Source organism: Muntiacus reevesi, chromosome 7, assembly GCF_963930625.1.
Source record: "Muntiacus reevesi chromosome 7, mMunRee1.1, whole genome shotgun sequence".
NCBI lineage: Eukaryota > Metazoa > Chordata > Mammalia > Artiodactyla > Cervidae > Muntiacus > Muntiacus reevesi.
This window is the reverse complement of record NC_089255.1, coordinates 27,190,156-27,209,632: the sequence shown is the minus strand read 5'-3', so window position 1 is coordinate 27,209,632 and position 19,477 is coordinate 27,190,156. Positions and strand designations below refer to the sequence as shown.

The window sequence follows — 19,477 nt, the reverse complement described above, 5'->3', positions numbered from 1 at the left end:
ATCTTTCAAAACATGAAACTGATTGAGGAAGCAATTTACAATAATTGCAATAGGGCAATTTTAAAAGGGCAACCATAGGAAAGTTCAAAGGGAAAAGAGCAGCAAATTCTGGGAAGTGGGGAAAGGAGGAGGAATAATGGGATGGGAAGAAAAAGAGAGAGGAGAGGGAAAGGGGGAAAAGTTTTTCCTAGCCCAGAGACCGTAAGTGACTGAAGAAAATTAAAGAGGAAGACGTAGGAAGAAAAGAAGCATGAGAATGTAATGGGGTTTCAGCAGCGTAATACTAATCACAGAGAGAATCCTCGTGTTTCTCAGCTCTTTGTATTCCAAGAACAGTTCCTTTGGTTTCTCCTGAGAGATATGTGACCTCATACATGTTTGTTCTTAAAGATACTGTGTGTTTGGTCTTGAAGATTCTGCCATCTTTGCACAGCCCTGGAAGAGAGCCGAAGGAAGGGTAGAATGTGGGCAAGCTGCAGCATCCAATAGGAAGACTCAGCGCAGTCCTCACTTAGCACGTCTCCTGTTAGGTGCTGAGAGGAATTCCTGACCACGAGGCATGCTGTGTTAAAAGGAACCAGACAGATTCTCCCTGTTCTTAAGGCCTTAAAAAAGTGTTCCATATTTTGTATTTCTAATAGTTACTTCACATAAAGGTTATCCCTTAGGATTTGAGGCTCAAGATTACTCTAATATTTGAATATAAATGCTTCATATTTAATTCCTTTTCTCTTTTCAAAAGTGAATTCTGCTACCTCCTAAGTGAAAGACAAAGTGGACTTGCTATCAGTGTGCATAATAAAATAAAAGTAGGAAAAGGAAAGTGTTTCTCTGACTTTGATCATCAGCACTGAACATCAGTAATTAACAAGGGCATTACAATACAGGCATCACTAAAGAGGTCTTTCTATAACTCACTAACTGTCTGCATACTCTCCTCATTGCCACTTTCATTTCTTGATTCCTGAATGTATAAATGACTGGATTCAGGAAAGGAGTGAGAACTGCATAAAAGATGGCCAAAAACTTATCCAAGTGTGTGGAAGGAAATGGCCATGTATAGATAAAAATCAAAGGACCAAAGAACAGAGCTACTGCAGTGATGTGAGCTGAAAGTGTGGACAGAGCCTTAGATGAACTGCCTGAAGAGTGTTTCTGAACAGTGAGAATGATGACAATGTAGGAAATGATCAGAATGAAGATGGAGCCAATAGAGATGAATCCACTGTTGGCCATGACCATAAACTCTAGTTGGTAGGTATCTATGCAGGCAAGTTTGATCAACCGAGGAAGGTCACAATAAAAGCTGTCCAACACATTTGGGCCACAGAAGGGTAAGTTTACCACAAAAGGCAGCTGAACCATGGAGTGAATAAAGCCTATTATCCAGGCAGCCACTAAAAAGGAGATGCACATTCTAGGGTTCATGATGGTCAGATAATGGAGAGGCTTACATGTGGCAACATATCTGTCAAAGGCCATGGCTATGAGCAGCACCATCTCCACACCACCAACGATGTGGATGAAGAAGATTTGAGTGATGCAGCCTCTAAAGGAGATGACTTTATGCTTTCTGAAAAGGTCATAAATCATCTTGGGAGAAGTGACAGAAGAAACTCCCAGGTCAATGAAGGAGAGGTTGGCCAACAGAAAGTACATGGGGGAGTGTAAGTGAGGGTCACAAGTCACAGTGAGTATAATGAGGGAGTTTCCCATCATGCTTGCCACACAAAGTGTGGATGAGAACACAAAGAGGAGTAGCTGGATCTCCCAGGAGTTGGTGAGTCCCAGAAGCACAAACTCTGACACCACAGACTGATTTGCTCCATCCATTAGCTTTGCTAGTATTACTACCTGAAGGAGGACAACAGAAAAAAATGCAAATCATAATTATGTTAATTATAACTTAGAAGAAAAGGGATTGCAGTTATAAAAGCCTATTTCTACATTAGCATTAGAACTGACCTAATATGCTCGTGACCTTAAAATGTCTTTACACAGGAAAATTGATGGCTATCATATGGGGCTCTTCTTAGCATCTTATTTTTTCTGCACTTAATGTCCTCTGCTTCTTCCCAGGGTTGACGCCCTGTATTACTCATGAGATACAAGATGTTCAGCATTAGTATAAGGAATTCAACCTCAACCCTTTGAATTTGGGTTCAAAACCAATACGATCCAATTCTGTTACAATGAACTAATCATTACTGCCATCTATTTCAAGCCTACAAACTTTCACTTGGCCCTGCCCATGGGAGCACATTCACCTTCAATATTATTTAAAGGTTTACCATAGCCACACAGTTTTGGCTTACTATTTATTTTATTGTCCCTGTATCATAGTGAACTGATAACAGTTCTAACTTACCAAGTAGACTCTAAGCTTCTTGAAGGCAGGGATTTTGGCTTATTCATATTTGTACTCCCTGAAAAGTGGTCCAGAGAGGTGCAGGTCTATTACCAATTTGTATCATACCAGGGAGAGAGTTTGTGAGTCAGTATTTTAAAATTTCTCTAGCAATTTGGTATACAGTGATGCCAAGTTTTGTACTTTACAAAAGTAATAGTCCATGAAGAACTAGAAATAAAGGGAAAAATCTTATCCTTCAACACAGGTAATTTGAGAAACATTGTTTTAGGGTTCTTAGCATATGATCTGAAAATCTTAAAACTATGAAATGCACAATGTAGTGGAAACCATTTTGTACAAATCTCTATATAAGGACTTATCCCAGTATTATGTGATTATTAATTCTAGAGATACAACATAACTTAACGAAGGGAAAATGGGTTTTAGATTTAGATTTCAAGATTTATACTAAAGTTCATCCATGCTTTATGGTATATAGCATCATATGGTATATAGAATTATGGTATATAAAGATAGATTTGTCTTGGACAAGTTGCTTAAATTCATTGAGCTTCAGTTTGTTTACCTATGCAATTGCAATTAGTAGAATAATGCATCTAGACATAAGGTGATAGTAAGTATTCAGTAAATATATTATATTTACTTTATTTCACTTGCCCTCATAGCACTCAGTACATGAGACATAATGAGTGAATAAGAAAATAAAACACTATTGACATACAGGGAGTAGCAGACTTTTATATCAGAAAATATGTTTCATAAATAATTAAGAAAAATATTATATTTGCATTTTCTTAGAAATTACCTTGTATAAGTTTAATTGATTTGCTCTCAAAGCAACCGTATTCTAGCAGCACTTAACAGATATGTAATTTATTATTTGTTCAATTTCTCCTTCCCACCTAGGCTGCAAGTTCTACAAAGTTAAGAACTGCATCTGCCTTCCTCAATCCCATTCACTGAAAATTTACAATCACAAATAATTGTTTGCTAAAAGTCTGAATAACAAGTACAGTTGTCCCTTGAACAATATGAATTTGAACTTTGTGAGTCCATTTACATGTGGATTTTTCAATAAATATACAAACATATATCTGTAGAACATTGTGCAAAACTTATATTTAAGTGGATAGCCTGTCCTTATATAGACATAAGGTGATTAATATTTAATATAAAATTAATAATGTGCTAATTTCCTTAATCTTTCATAACTTGGCTTTCTAAAATTACTTTACTATATAGTAATTGGAGACACTACCTATCAGTCTATGATCACAAGTAAGTATGTTTTAAAAAATCTAACAATGTTCCCAATGCTAAGTTATAAATATTATTGTGATGCTATATACCATAAAGGGCTTCCCCGAGAGGTCAGTTGGTAAAGAATCAGCCTGCAATGCAGGAGACCCTGGTTTGATTCCTGGGTCAGGAAGAGTCACTGGAGAAGGTACAGGCTATGCACTCCAGTATTCTCGGGCTTCCCTGTGGCTTAGCTGGTAAAGAATCCATCTGCAATGCTAGCCCTGGGTTATATCGCTGAGTTAGGAAGATCCCCTGAAGAAGGACAAGGCTATCCACTCCAGTGTTCCAAGAGTATATATTCTGGCCTTGGAGTACAAAATAAAATAGGGCAAAGGCTAACAGAGTTTTGCCAAGAGAATGCACTGGTCATAGCAAACACTCTCCTCCAACAACACAAGAGACGACTCTACACATGGACATCACCAGATGGTCAATACCGAAATCAGATTGATTATATTCTTTGCAGCTGAAGATGGAGAAGCTCTATACAGTCAACAAAATCAACACCAGGAGCTGACTGTGGCTCAGATCATGAACTCCTTATTGCCAAATACAGACTTAAATTGAAGAAAGTAGGGAAAACCAATAAGCCATTCAGGTATGACCTAAATCAAATCCCTTATGATTATGCAGTGAAAGTGACAAATAAATTAAAGGGACTAGATCTGATAGACAGAATGCCTGAAGAATTATGTACACAGGTTCATGACATTGTATAGGAGGCAGTGATCAAGGCCATACTCAAGAAAAAGAAACGCAAAAAGGCAAATGGTTGTCTGAGGAGGCCTTACAAATAGCTGAGAAAAGACGCTAAAGGCAAAGGAGAAAAGGAAATATATACCCATTTGAATGCTGAGTTCCAAAGAATAGGAAGGAGAGATAAGAAAGCCTTCTTCAGTGATCAACACAAAGAAATAGAGGAAAACAGTAGAATGGGAAAGACTAGATATCTGTTCAAGAAAATTAGAGGTACCAAGGGAACATTTCATTCAAAGCGGGGCACAATAAAAGATAGAAATGGTATGGACCTAACAGAAGCAGAAGATGTTAAGAAGAGATGGCAAGAATACATAGAAGAACTATACAAAAAAGATCTTTGTGACTGAGATAACCACGATGGTGTGATCACTCACCTAGAGTCAGACATCCTGGAGTCTGAAGTCAAGTGGGCCTTAGGAAGCATCACATGAACAAAGCCAGTGGAGATGATAGAATTCCAGTTGAGCTATTTCAAATCCATAAAGATGATGCTATTAAAGTGCTGCACTCTATATGCCAGCGAATTTGGAAAATTCAGCAGTGACCACAGGACTGGAAAAAGTGTTTTCATTCCAATCCTAAAGAAAGGTCATGTCAGAGAATGTTCAAACTACTGCATAATTGCACTCATCGCACATGCTAGCAAAGTAATGCTCACAATTCTCCAAGCCAGACTTCAACAGTACATAAACCGTGAACTTCCAGATGTTCAAGCTGGATTTAGAAAAGGTGGAGGAACCAGAGATCAAATGGCTAACATCCATTGGATCATCAAAAAAGCAAGAGAGTTCCTGAAAAACATCTACTTCTACTTCATTGGCTACATCAAAGCCTTTGACTGTGTGGATCACAGCAAACTCTGGAAAATTCTTCAAGAGATGGGAATACTAGACCACCTGATCTGCCTCCTGACAAATCTGTATGCAGGTCAAGAAGCAGTAGTTAGAACTGGACATGAAAAAAACAGGCTGGTTCCAAATAGGGAAAGGAATACGTCAAGGCTGTGTATTGTCATCCTGATTATTTAACATATGCAGAGTACGTCATGCAAAATGCTGGGCTGGATAAAGCAAAAGTTGGAATCCAGATTTCTGGGAGAAATATCAGTAACCTCAGTTACACAGATGATGCCACCCTTATGGCAGAAAGTGAAGAAGAACCAAAGAGCCTCTTGATGAAAGTGAAAGGGGAGAGTGAAAAAGCTGGCTCAAAACTCAGCATTCAAAAAATGATGATCATGGCATCTTGTCCCATCACTTCATGGCAAATAGATGGGGAAACAATGGAAACAGTGACAGGATTTATTTTTCTGGGGTCCAAAATCACTGGAGATAGTGCTTGAGGCCATGAAATTAAAAGACGCCTGCTCCTTGGAAGAAAAGCTCTGACCAAGCTAAACAGCATATTAAAAAGCTGAGGCATTACTTTGTTGAAAAAAGGTCTGTCTCGTCAAAGCTATGGTTTTTCCAGTAGTCATGTATGGGTGTGAGAGCTGGCCCATAAAGAAAGCTGAGCGCCGAAGAACTGATGATTTTGAACTCTGGTATTGGAGAAGACTCTTGAGAGGCCTTTGAACTGCAAGGAGGTCAAACCAGTCAATCCTAAAGGAAATCAGTACTGAATATTCATTGGAAGGACTGATGCTAAAGCTGAAACTCCAATACTTTGGCCACCTGATGTTGAAGAACTGACTTATTGGAAAAGATCCTGATGCTGGGGATTGAAGGCAGGAGGAGAAAGGTGACGACAGAAGATGAGATGGTTGGATGGCATCACTGACTCGATGGACATGAGTTTGAGCAAGCTCTGGGAATTGGTGATGGACAGAGAAGCCTGGCGTGCTGCAGTCCCAAAGAGTTGGGTGTCCCAAAGAGTTGGACACGACTGAGTGGCTGAACTGACTGACTGATATACCATAAAATTTTATAGTGATTCATTCATTATTGTATCAGCAAGGCTACCATGAAGCAACTGTATTGATAATCCTAGGTTACTTTGAGGCAATTATATTGCTGCTTCTTCATTATCAATATATAAATTGTTATGACTAAGTATCAGTCTCTCTTCACTTTATCTTTTCTTTTTTGATGTCTAGTCTTAATAGTATGTGTAATATACACAATATTTTGTATCCTACAAGATAAATAGATGTAGGTACAGACAGATGATTTATATTATAAACAGATGATGTAAAGTTACAGTACTGTAAATATATTTTCTCTTCCTTATTACATTTGCACACTACTATACTAAATGGTAACCCACTCCAGTACTCTTGCTTGGAAAATCCCATGGCCGGAGGAGACTGTAGGCTACAGTCCATGGGGTTGCAAAGAACTGGACATGACTGAGCAACTTCACTTTCACACTTAAAATAGATAACCAACAGCGACCTACTGTATAGCACAGCAAACGCTACTCAATATGTTGTAACACCCTAATTAAGAGAAGAATTTGAAAAAGAACAGATACATGTTTATGTATTATAAGTGAATCACTTTGTTGTACACCTGAAACTAACACAACATTGTTTATCAACTATGTGCTAATATAAAATAAAAAGTTAAAATATTTTGTTTCTCTAACTAACTTCACTGTAAGACTATAGTATGAACATGTGTGTGTTCGGTTATATCTGACTTTGCAGCCCCTTGGATCCCAACCAAGGGATCTAACCCACATCTCCTGGATTGTGGGTGTATTCTTTACCCACAGAGCCATGGGGGAAGCTCAAAAAAGAAGAGGGGGAGATACCCAAAATATTTGTTCTGTGAAAAATTAGCTAAAATTTTCAGTGATGTGAAAAATAGGATGTAAACAGATAGCCTTTAACATAGGAGAATCAGACTGAAAATCTTATAGTAATAGGTAATAGCAGATTATGTACTTGTAACAAGTCAACTAAGATAGAATGGATATAATTGGATGCTATAAAACATTAAAATATCCCTGATTATATAAGTGGTAAGATGAATCACAATAAACTGTGTAAAATTCTGAAAGAGATGGGCATACCAGACCACTTGATCTGCCTTTTGAGAAACCTGTATGCAGGTCAGGAAGTAACAGTTAGAACTGGACATGGAACAACAGATTGGTTCCAAATAGGAAAAGGAGTATGCCAAGACTGTTATTGTCACCCTGCTTATTTAACTTATGTGCAGAGTACATCATGAGAAATGCTGGACTGGAGGAAGCACAAGCTGGAATCAAGATTGCCAGGAGAAATATCAATAACCTCAGATATGCAGATGACACCACCCTTATGGCAGAAAGTGAAGAACTAAAGAGCCTCTTGATGAAATTGAAAGAGGAGAGTGAAAAAGTTGGCTTAAAGCTCAACATTCAGAAAACTAAGATCATGGCATCCAGTCCCATCACTTCATGGCAAATAGATGGGGAGACAGTGGAAACAGTGTCAGACTTTATTTTTCTGGGGTCCAAAATCACTGCAGATGGTGATTGCAGCAATGAAATTAAAAAAATGCTTACTCCTTGGAAGGAAAGTCATGACCAACCTAGATAGCATATTGAAAAGCAGAGACATTACTTTGCCAACAAAGGTCCGTCTAGTCAAGGCTATGGTTTTTCCAGTTGTCATGTATGGATGTGAGAGTTGGGCTATAAAGAAAGCTGAGCACCGAAGAATTGATGCTTTTGAACTGTGGTGTTGAAGACTCCTGAGAGTCCCTTGGAGTGCAAGGATATCCAATTATTCCTTCCTAAAGGAGATCAGTCCTGAGTGTTCATTGGAAGGACTGATGTTGAAGCTGAAACTCCAATACTTTGGCCACCTGATGCAAAGAGCTGACTCATTGGAAAAGTCCCTGATGGTGGGAAAGATTGAGAGCAGGAGAAGAAGGGGATGACAGAGGATGAGATGATTGGATGGCATCACTGACTCAATGGACCTGGGTTTGGGTTCACTCTGGGAGTTGGTGATGGACAGGGAGCCCTAGTGTGCTGCAGTTCATGGGGTTGCAAAGAGTCAGACATGACTGAGTGACAGAACTGAATATGAACTGAAGATGCGTTAAAAGACTGAGAAGAGTTCTCAAGAGACAAAATCATTAGAGACTAGATTATAAAAGTGAAGGGATAAGGAAAAGACACTATGTTAGAATGAGTACTAAAAAGAAAGAAGGATTAAAGAAAGTATATATAATGACAAGAAGAGAAATGAAAGGCCCACTTTATGAGAGAGTTTAAGAAATATGACTTTCATGACTTTCTGGATCCACTCTTCAGAAATTTTATAATCATAAACAACATTTAATACTGTATTTCAGGTATCTTTTAGGCACTCAGTCTCTTGGAAGACATTCTTCATAAGCCTTATCAATTATACACATCAAGTTGTAAGGTTTATTTGCCCTTTGGTTCTCCATTACCTTCAACTACTTAAGAACTGGAATTTGAGGAAAATGAGTTTACAGGGGAAAGAACTATAACCATTAAGCCTGATAGGATAACGCTAATAGTTGTCTACTTACTGTGAAATAAGTACCGGAAAAAAAAAAGTTCAGAAGAAGTCAAAGTTAAAATTTCCCTAGATGTACTAAAAGGAAGAAAAATATACATCAAATATCATAATACAGAAACTCACAATTTTATTTCGTGACGCCGCGGACTGTAGCCCGCCAGGTTCCTCTGTCCGTGAATTCTCACAGGTGAGGATACTGGAGTGGGTTGCCACTTCCTTCTTCAGGGATTCGTCCTGACCAAAAGATCAAACCTGTGTCTCCTGCATTACAGGTGGATTCTTCACCATTGAGCCACCAGAGAAGTGCCATGATGTCTAGTCACCTAGGAGTTATTTAATATCTACAAACCACCTCCTGATTGATGATGTTCTAAAACTGGTTCTCTTACAGATTGGTTTTTTCTCAAAAGAGACAGTTGTTAGATTGTTTTTCTCAAACACATTAATTGTAACTCTTTGTTTAAGTAATTAAATATTCAGATATAAAAGAAAAGGCCCAATCCTTTGCCTTTTATTGTGATTAATTTCCTTTCTTGACCCATATGGAATCAATTAGTCTTCCAGAAATAGATTCCAAGACATGTAATCTTTATAGATAAGGGAAATATTGGCAGCTATGGTTCCAAATTATAGAATTATTAAGCTTAAAGGGGACTATGACATCTTTTGGTTTTGAAAATCTAGACTATCATTGTTGCAAATTTCCTTCTCAACCTAAAAGTATTGAGAGGGTATAACTTCAATGGCACCCCACTCCAGTATTCTTGTCTGGAAACTCCCATGGACGGAGGAGCCTGGTAGGCTGCAGTGCATGGGATCACTAAGAGTCGGACATGACTGAGCGACTTCACTTTCACTTTTCACTTTCATGTATTGGAGAAGGAAATGGCAACCCCTTCCAGTGTTCTTGCCAGGAGAATCCCAGGGACGGGGGAGCCTGGTGGGCTGCCATCTATGGAATTGCACAGAGTCGGACACGACTGAAGCGACTTAGCAGCAGCAGCAACTTCTCTCAGCTGAAATGCCCTGCATTTTGTTTAAAAATTGTCATAAATTTGTCTCCACACCTAGTAAATATCTGCCTCTCCTAAATTAAGACCAGTTCTTTTACTTGTTATGACTGTGTGCAATAAAATAATTTTTAATGCCTCTTTCAATTAACTTTTTATGTACATTAAGTCAGCAAACTAAGCTTTCAGTTTTCAAGACTCAAAAACTCAATCCCTTTTACATTTTCTCTTCAGATCTCTTTTTCGTGTACTTCCCACGTCCAAAAAAATTCACATATGTCAACTCTCTCTAAACCTTCTGCATTCTACTTACAGTTGATAGACAAAATTAAAAACTCAAAATTATAAAATTATAAAGCTCTTGAGAGTAGTAGAGCCAACCGATCTTCAAGTTTTCATTTTATTTGTATACTTTCCATATCATATTATAGATGATATTTACATTGGAAATAATTTATTCAGTTTCACATTTTTGGATATCTCTTCTATCCAGGTAGTTCCTACTCAGATGCTTTTTCATCTTGAAAATTTTAGAAATACCTAATTAATTTTTTCCCTTTTTAAGAGCATTGGTTTATAATTCATCTCTTTTGAAAAACTAATGGAGATTACAAGAACCCTTGTTTTCTTAGTTTCTTATGTCAGCAATTTTTCTTACCTGTTTATCAAACTACAGAGGATGAGAATCATTCAGATAATCATCCTGGCAACAGAGTGCTAAACCCCAAGCATTAAAAAATCATTTGACTTTTTCTAATATCTTTTGTGTTGCCCTAATGCAAAAGCTGCGTGACTCTGGTAAAAGGTCAAAGTCAGTTTAATTTCTTCAACATATCAATACCCCTTTTACACTTATACTCCACTGCTTGTCAATTTGTTACCTCAGATACTACTAAAGAATACTATAATATTCCTTATTGTTAAGTTTACCCTTATTATTCTCTTTTACCTTTACGAAGAAAAGAATATCTTCATAGAGTGTTAGATTTTCTGGGTTCTCTAATATAAAGTGCTATAAAATATTGCTGTTGTAGAAATAAAGCTAATTAATAGTTACAGAGGACAGTGATCAAGTGATACTGTCTAGACCAGAGTTTAGAAGGAGTTCATGGGTCTAGGGACTTTACCCCTAGGGACTTAACCCCTAAGGACTTATTTGGTTTGACCAGAACAGAGATCCTAAAAAACTCATAATCAGACACTAGAGACAGAGAGGAAACAACATATGTTTATTAACATTGAAAAATGGAACACAAGACCTGTAATCAAGATTTTGCTAATTTGACTTATAACTTTAAAATATTTCTTTCTTCTTTAAAAAAATCTTTTGGTTGCAGTGCACAGTGTGTGGGATCCTAGTTTCCAGATCAGGGATCAAACCTCTGCCTCTGCATTGGGAGCTTGGAGTTTCACCACTGGACCACTGTGGAAGTCCCTCAAATATTCAATATATGGCTTACGTACTTTTGTTTTCACTCTTGCCCATGTCCCCACAATTGTCATAGGCAATAACTTTCATTTACAGATTCAGTGATATGAGGAGCCCAAAGTTGTCAGAGGCCAGTCTTAGCTGTATTCCCTTTGGAATATTCTTCCCAGGAGGCATTAGGACTTCTGAGCTTACTAATCCAAAGTTCACAAGAATGGGGAGTATACATTTCCATAGTAAATGATTTGATCCTATTGCTAAAGTGACTTTTCCCCCCCTGGGGTTCACATATGCTGACTATAGGACAGAGGGCCATATGTAGTGGCCACTGGTTTGAGATATGTTCTGCACAGAATAGATAGCCTCCTAAACTTGCTAGGTGTTCACTTCCCAACTGATACAAAAGTAGAGCATTTACAAGGCCATTCCATCACTCCATCAGTGAGCTGTTTCATGGTTATGGAGCATGCGTGTGTGTATGCATGCTATAGTAAATTCTTTTGGTCTGTTGTTATACTTCATTTTGTGTAAAAATGTGCCCAGAGCTGCTAATGTTTCATGGGACACCACAGGAACAGATAAGGCAGAAAAGGTGTTCTATAAGCCTATAAATGATAGTTTCTGCAGATGTGCCATGGTTGGGAAAGAAAAATCAGTACCCTGAATAAATTTATGTCACTATGAAGACAGGTCTGTAATCCTGGAAAATCTGGATGGTGAGTCTACTGAGAGTATGGTGAGGTATGGCGCCCTAAAGGGTTCTGAGGCTTTATATTTCAGAGAGGGCACAGAGAATGTCTATGTAAGAGACTATTAGAGATTGCTCACTATATAGGAACAAGATGATTTGCCTCTGTGATGTAAAACTTGCCTCCACATTCCCTCCCTAGACTTCATGTCAAGGAATTTATACTTTTGGTCTTTCTTAGGTCTTAAGGAAACAAACCAACCACATTTGCCTTGTTTACACATTAGTAAGATCTATAGTAAGTAAGATTAGTAAGTATCATAAGCCATCTTTTCTTCCAAGGAAAGTATACAATTACAGATATTCCCTGTCTGAGGGAAGGGAAAGATGGGCTGTATAGGAAGACCCTGAGCTCATCTCCTTCCACAGGCATATTGAATATACACCTACAGAAAGAACAACTGCTTCTGAAGAAGATCTGAGGATTGATTGACCATCTACTGCACAGAGTTAGCCTACATAAAAATGGAATACCCATGATGAGGGTAAAAGAGGAGAGTGAAAAAGCTGGCTTAAAACTCAACATTCAAAAAACTAAGACCATGGCATCCAGTCCCATCATATCATGGCAAACAGAAGTGGAAAAAGTAGAAACAGTGGCAGATTTTATTTTCCTGGGCTCCAAGATCACTGTGGACAGTGACTGCAGCCATGAAATTAAAAGACGCTTACTCCTTGGAAGGAAAGCTTAGTGTATTAAAACTTAGTGACAAAACTTAGTGTATTAAAAAGTGTTACCACTTTGCCAACAAAGGTCTGTATACTCAAAGCTATGGTTTTTCTAGTAGTCATGTATGGATGTGAGAGTTGGACCATAAAGAAGACAGAGCACCAATGAATGGATGCTTTCAAATTGTGGAGCTGGAGAAGACTCTTGAGAGTTCCTTAGACTGTAAGGAGATCAAACCAATAATCTTAAAGGAAATCCTAAATGAAAAATCATTGGAAACTCCAACACTTTGGCCACCTGAGGTGAAGGGCCGACTTACTGGAAAAGACACGGATGCTGGGAAAGACTGAAAGCAGAGGAGAACGGCGCAGCAGAGGATGAAATGGTTAGGTAGCATCATTGCCTCAGTGGACATGAATTTGAGTGAAACTCTAGGAAATAGTGAAAAACAGGGAAGCCTGGCGTGCTGCAGTCATGGGGTTGCCAAGAGTCAGACATGACTTAGAGGCTGAACAACCCTTCATGGGAACCCCACCAGTCATAGAGACCTCCAATAGGGAGGAATACGGCTGGCATGCTCCCCTGAGACATGCTGAACAAATAGTTGTTTCAAGTACACCTAGACTATATGAGAAGACAACCTATTTAGTAACTGTAGGTCATCTGTCAAACAAACAGGAAACTGCCGGAGCTCTCTCAGAGGCCAGAGGTGCTAAGGAGCTCCATTTTTGATGCCCTTCCCACTATGGAGAATCTTCATGGTCTGTACTTCCTCATTGCCCAGCTATCCCTCTAAGACTGTCTTAGGTGCTGCACTCCCCAGGCACTGCCTCCAGTCTGCATGCTCATGTTCTGGCCAGCTTACCAAAGCCCCAAAGCACAAGTCTACTAAAGAGGATGCTTCCCCACAGGGACAATTTTTCAAGACCAGGAGAGGTTGCTGTTTCACCTAATTCATAGAAACAAGAACCTGGCCAAATTAAATGAAAAGACAGATAAATATGTTCTAAACAAAAGAACAAAATGAAACACCAGACAAACCCTAATGAAATGGAGATAAGTAATTTACCTGATAAAGGGTTCAAAAAAATGACTATAAGGATGTTCATAATACCTGGGAAAAGAAAGGAGGAACTCAGTGAGAACTTAAAATCTTAGATAAAATAAGAAAGAAGCAAGCACAAATGAAGAATTCAATAACTGAAATAAAAAGTAACTAGATGGAATCAAAAGAAGACTGGATGATACGGAGAGAAGCAATCTGTAAGCTGTGCTAGTGGAAATCTCCCAGTCAGAACAGAGAAAAAGAAGAAAGAATTTTTTGGAATGGAAAAGATTTTAATAAAATTATGACGTCACAATTTAAAAGCTCTATGGAGTTGGAATCATGAAAAGTACAATTTCTATGCTGCAGAAAGTGATAGCTAAAGCTAAAAAGAAAACAAAAAATTGGGGGAAACATTTGAACACAAATATTCAAAGACATTTGAATACAAATACAAATGTTTGTATTATACAAACAAAAATTCGAACACAATATTTGAATACAAATAATGCAAATATTTTAATAAAGAAATTAATATCATTAGCATATATGTGGAATTGATAAATAAATATGCAAAAGCTAGTATACCACTGATGAGGACAGGGTGGAAGAACATCTCAACATAGGATATTAACTTCTATTTCAATAAGAAAAAAGATGTGACAACTTTTTGTCTGTCTCGAATCACTTTTCTCCTTCCATTGATGACAGTACCCCACCTCCCCCATTTGAGAAATGTTTCTCCTTAAATTCATATAGTTCTCTGGAGGTTGTCAACCACACACTTTGGCCCTTGCTACTAAGGTGGACATCAAGACGTAGGCTATGAAAGATCTGGCATAGAGCTAAAACAATGCTAACTAAAATTCTTTCATTGTGTTTTAATATAGATGTTAGGAAAGAAAACCTCTCCCTTTCCTACAGGGTTGCTCTGCTGAAACGACTTAAAATTTGTTATTTGCAGCCTCTTTTCTTTCCCTACACGATGCATAAAAAAGTCCATGTGCAACAGAAGAAAATAAGATCAGTGTACAGAGGAAAAAATAGTCAATAGAGAAGGAGGAGAGAAAGAAACAGAGCAAGGAGCAAGAGAAGTGGAGTGAATGAGAGAGAAAAATCCAAAAGTGTGCAAGCAAATGACTCCCTGGATCCTGTGAGGCTGGATCCACTATTAGACATCCCAGTAACCTGAGTCAATAAGTTCCTTTAAAAAATATTAAAAGAGTTTTTGCATTGTGGTAAAAATCTATGTATATAAACATACATTTCACCAGTTCTTAGTACAGCTCAGTAATGTTAAGCATATTCAAGTTGTTGCACAATAGATATAGATATTTTCCTCTTGAACAACTGAAACTTTTCAATTCTTTGTTTTAGTTACTTTAAGCTTTCTTTGATTGGATTCTTGACACATGCAATTCAAAGAGTTCAGATTGATAATATGAAAAACTACAAGTATAAAAAAAAGAAATTTAAGATAATTTTTTTTAAAAGGAACTTCCCAGGTGGCTCAGTGGTAAAAGAATGCCTGCCAATGCAGGAGATGCAGGAAATGTGGGTTTGATCCTTGGGTTGGGAAGATCCCTAGAGGAGGAAATGGCAGCCTGCTCCAGTATTCTTGCCTGGGAAATCCCGTGGACAAAGGAGACGGGTGGGCTACAGTCCAGGGGAGTCACAAGAGAGTAGGACACAACTTAGTGACTAAACAACAGATTAAATGGAGATACAGGTATTAGTTTCCCATGGGTCCAAAAATGGACTCAACAATGAATAAATGACATAAAGACAATGGAAATAAAGAGAAAAGGCAAAGAAGTTATCAAGCAAGATAAGATATAAAGTGAATAATGACTACTTGTAAGACAAAAGGAATATTAATAGACTGTATAAGAATCTATAAAAAGCAGAGTTATTTGCAGTACATCCTTGAGAATAAGCCTTAGTTCCTCTTTGTTGAAATTGGTATGAATTCTAAACCTGCTGATACAAATCCTTCATTCCTTTATAAGAGAATATAGTCATATACAAAGCATTTTCCAAACTAAAATTTAGCTTGCAATTCATTCAAATGCAACAGAAATAGTTATGCCAAGAGAAGAAATAGGAAGAACCTGGCTAGTTACATGTGGAAATAAGAATGTATGTAAGAGCATAGGGATTAGATGACCTGGAAAATAGTATGAAAAAGAGTCAAAAGGTAAGCCTTGTGATGCTCAGCCAAAACTGTCCAGATAAAAGTCTTGACCTAAGGATCTTATTTTTCCACTGTGATGGTAGGCATATCCTAGTGTGGAGATATAGTCATTAAATAGCAAAATCCTATATGATTAAATATTTGTATAATCCAGCTAACTTTTCTAGCCCTGAGTCCCTGCTCATTAATGTTTATATCACTGTTTAACTTCCCAGAAATTTTCCTACAGTTGAAGAATGAGTTACATTTATGTGGAAGTTCAGGCCACTTAACTGATTTTTCTATGACAAATTAATAAATAGGCATCTTGATATATATATTTCCATGTAGTATTCTTTTACTAAGTGTCAACTAGCAATCCTTTATATAACCCACTCTGACACCAAAGAGACCATTTTGAAGTCTCAGTTCAGTTCATTTGCTCAGTAGGGTCTGACTCTTTGCGACTCCATGAGCTGCAGCACGCCAGGCTTCCCTGTCTATCACCAACCTCCTGAAGCTTGCTCAGACTCATGTCCATTGAGTCTGTGATGCCATTCAAGCATCTTGTCCTCTGCCTAAAGGTCTAGACCATAATAAATCCATCAGATTATATCTCCTTAGAGACAAGAAATTGGCCTTCTCCAGAAGATATCTTTTACCACACCATATACTTCCTCCAACCATAGGCAGTGACATGGTTTCTCAGTTGACATTTTTTAAAGAATCATATTATTTTAATCTGGGTCATCTAAACATGAATATGGTACTTGGAAACTCCCAATATTAATAATAGAAGTATAATATCACTCCAACTCAGTGAAGAGACTTTATAATACTTTGGGCATTTAAGAAATCCTTCTGTAAATAATAAATTGGCTGCATACTTTCTTCATTGCCACTTTCATTTCTTTGTTCCTCAATGTATAGATGACTGAATTTAAAAATGGGGTGAGAACTGCATCAAAAACAACAAGGAATTTGTCTAGGTGTGATGTGGAGTGAGGCCAGATGTAAACAAAGATGCAAGGGCCAAAAAACAAAATCACCACCATAACATGAGTTGACAAAGTGGAGAGGGCCTTAGATGAGCTACCCGAAGAATGTTTCCAAACAGTGATGAGGATAAAAATGTAGGAGACGATCAATATGAAGAATGATCCCAGGGATATGAATCCACTGTTGGCTGTGACCATGGACTCTAGCCTGAAGGTGTCTGTGCAGGCAAGTTTGATGAACCGAGGAAAGTCACAGTAAAAGCTATATATTATATTAGGGCCACAGATTGGCAATTTTACAACAAAACCCAGTTGAACCACAGAGTGAATAAAGCCAATTATCCATGCAGTGACAAGAAGCAGAAGACACACTTTTCTGCTCATAATAGTGAAATAGTGGAGAGGCTTACATATGGCAACATATCTGTCAAAGGCCATGGCTATAAGAAGCACCATCTCCACACCACCAATGATATGGATGAAGAAGATTTGAGCAATGCAGCCTCCAAAGGAGATGACTTTACGTTTTCTAAAAATGTCGTAAATCATCTTGGGAGAGATGACAGAAGAAACTCCCAGGTCAGTGATGGAGAGGTTGGCCAATAGAAAGTACATGGGGGAGTGTAAGTGAGGGTTCATCATCACAGTGAGAACAATGAGGGAGTTTCCTAGCATGCTGGCCATGTAAAAGACAGAAGAGAACATGAAGAGGAGAAGTTGAATCTCCCAGGAATTGGTGAGTCCCAGGAACACAAACTCTGACACCATGGAGTGATTCATTCTATGAATGGATTTATCAGTTAGAATGCTGAAGAGGAAACTAAAGAAAAAGAAAAGAAAACAAAAATATTAATAATTTTTTATATTATTAATATAATGATCACTTATTCAAGGAGATATTCACGTTCTGAAGACTATAAATCTCCTCAATTCCTTCTCAGGACCATATAATTACTAAATAGCATTTTTTCCTGTGGTCATCTAAAGTAGTTGAGTCACTTCCACGTGCAATGTCCCTTTCACCACAGCCTCCAGGACTGCTCATCTATAAACAAGAGAATAGAACAAACATGCTAACATAGTAGGTGTCCATGGCCAGAGTTGGAGGGGTAGGGAAGGTGGTATAGTGCACCACAAAGAGAAAAAGAAGAGGTAGAGATGGCATTTGCCAGAACACACATATTCCGTTTTTAAATTGTTCATTAAGCAATCCTTTAGACATTCAAGTTGTGTCATTTCTTAACCTCACCTCATCTCTGGCACATAATGTGTGTCTTGAATCATTTTATGTCACTACCTACAACTATATTTGCAATTCGCACAAAGCACACAAATCACCTCAGATATGCAGATGACACCACCCTTATGTCAGAAAGTGAAGAGGAACTAAAGAGTCTCTTGATGAAGGTGAAAGAGCAGAGTGAAAAAGCTGGCTTAAAACTCAACATTCAAAAAAATGAAGATTGTGGCATCTGGTCCAATCACTTCATGGGAAATAGATGGGGAAACAATGGAAACGGTGACAGACTTTATTGTCTTGGGCTCCAAAATCACTGCAGATGGTAACTGCAGCCATGAAATCAAAAGACACTTGCTCCTTGGAAGGAAAGCTATGACCAACCTAGAGAGCATATTAAAGAGCAGAGACATTACTTTGCTGACAAAGATCTGTCTAGTCAAAGCTACGGTTTTTCGAGTAGTCATGTATGGATGTGAGAGTTGGACTGTGAAGAAAGCTGAGTGCCGAAGAATTGATGCTTTTGAACTGTGGTGTTGGAGAAGACCCTTGAGAGTCCTTTGAATTGCAAGGAGATCCAAGCAGTCCATCCTAAAGAAAATCAGTCCTGGTTGTTCATTGAAAGGACTGATGTTGAAGCTGAAACTCCAATCCTTTGGCCATCTGATGCAAAGAATTGACTTATTAGAAAAGACTCTGATGCTGGGAAAGATTGAAGGCAGGAGGACAAGGTGACAACAGAGGATGAGATGGTTGGATGGCATCACCTACCTGATGGACTTGAGTTTGAGCGAGCTCTGGGAGCTGGTAATGGACAGGGAAGCCTGGTGTGCTGCAGTCCATGTGGTCACAAAGACTTGAACATGATTGAGTAGCTGAACTGAATTGAAGATCACGGGATCTGGTCGCATCAGTTCAGTTCAGTCTCTCAGTCATGTCCGACTCTTTGTGACCCCATGAACCACAGCATGCTAGGCCTCCCTGTCTATCACCAACTCCATGAGTTACCCAAACTCATGTCCATTGAGTTGGTGATGCTATCTAACCATCTCATCCTCTGTCGTCCTCTTTTCCTCCTGCCCTCAATCTTTCCCAGTATCAGGGTCTTTTCAAATGAGTCAGCTCTTCGCATCAGGTGGATAAAGCATTGGAGTTTCAGCTTCAACATCAGCCCTTCCAATGAACAACCAGGACTGATCTCCTTTAGGATGGACTGGTTGGATCTCCTTGCAATCCAAGGGACTCTCAAGAG

The 19,477-nt window shown here is 38.4% G+C and overlaps 2 protein-coding genes across 2 annotated transcripts; both read right to left on the bottom strand.

Annotated features, from left to right (window-relative positions):
• Positions 1-876: 876 nt before the first annotated feature.
• Positions 877-1,833, bottom strand: LOC136172596 (olfactory receptor 4F3/4F16/4F29-like). Its single transcript, XM_065942017.1, has one exon. The coding sequence runs from the start codon at positions 1,831-1,833 to the stop codon at positions 877-879; it is 957 nt and encodes a 318-aa protein (XP_065798089.1).
• Positions 1,834-16,838: 15,005 nt separating this feature from the next.
• On the bottom strand, positions 16,839-18,242 carry LOC136172595 (olfactory receptor 4F3/4F16/4F29-like). The gene is made up of 2 exons (XM_065942016.1): positions 18,238-18,242; positions 16,839-17,808 (listed from the first exon to the last, which is right to left on the bottom strand). Exons 1-2 carry the CDS (start codon positions 18,240-18,242, stop codon positions 16,839-16,841), a joined length of 975 nt encoding a protein of 324 aa, XP_065798088.1.
• Positions 18,243-19,477: the final 1,235 nt, after the last annotated feature.

Excerpts from the sequence above, each read along its gene's own strand:
- LOC136172596 (XM_065942017.1), bottom strand. The coding sequence starts at position 1,833 with ATGGATGGAGCAAATCAGTCTGTGGTGTCAGAGTTTGTGCTTCTGGGA.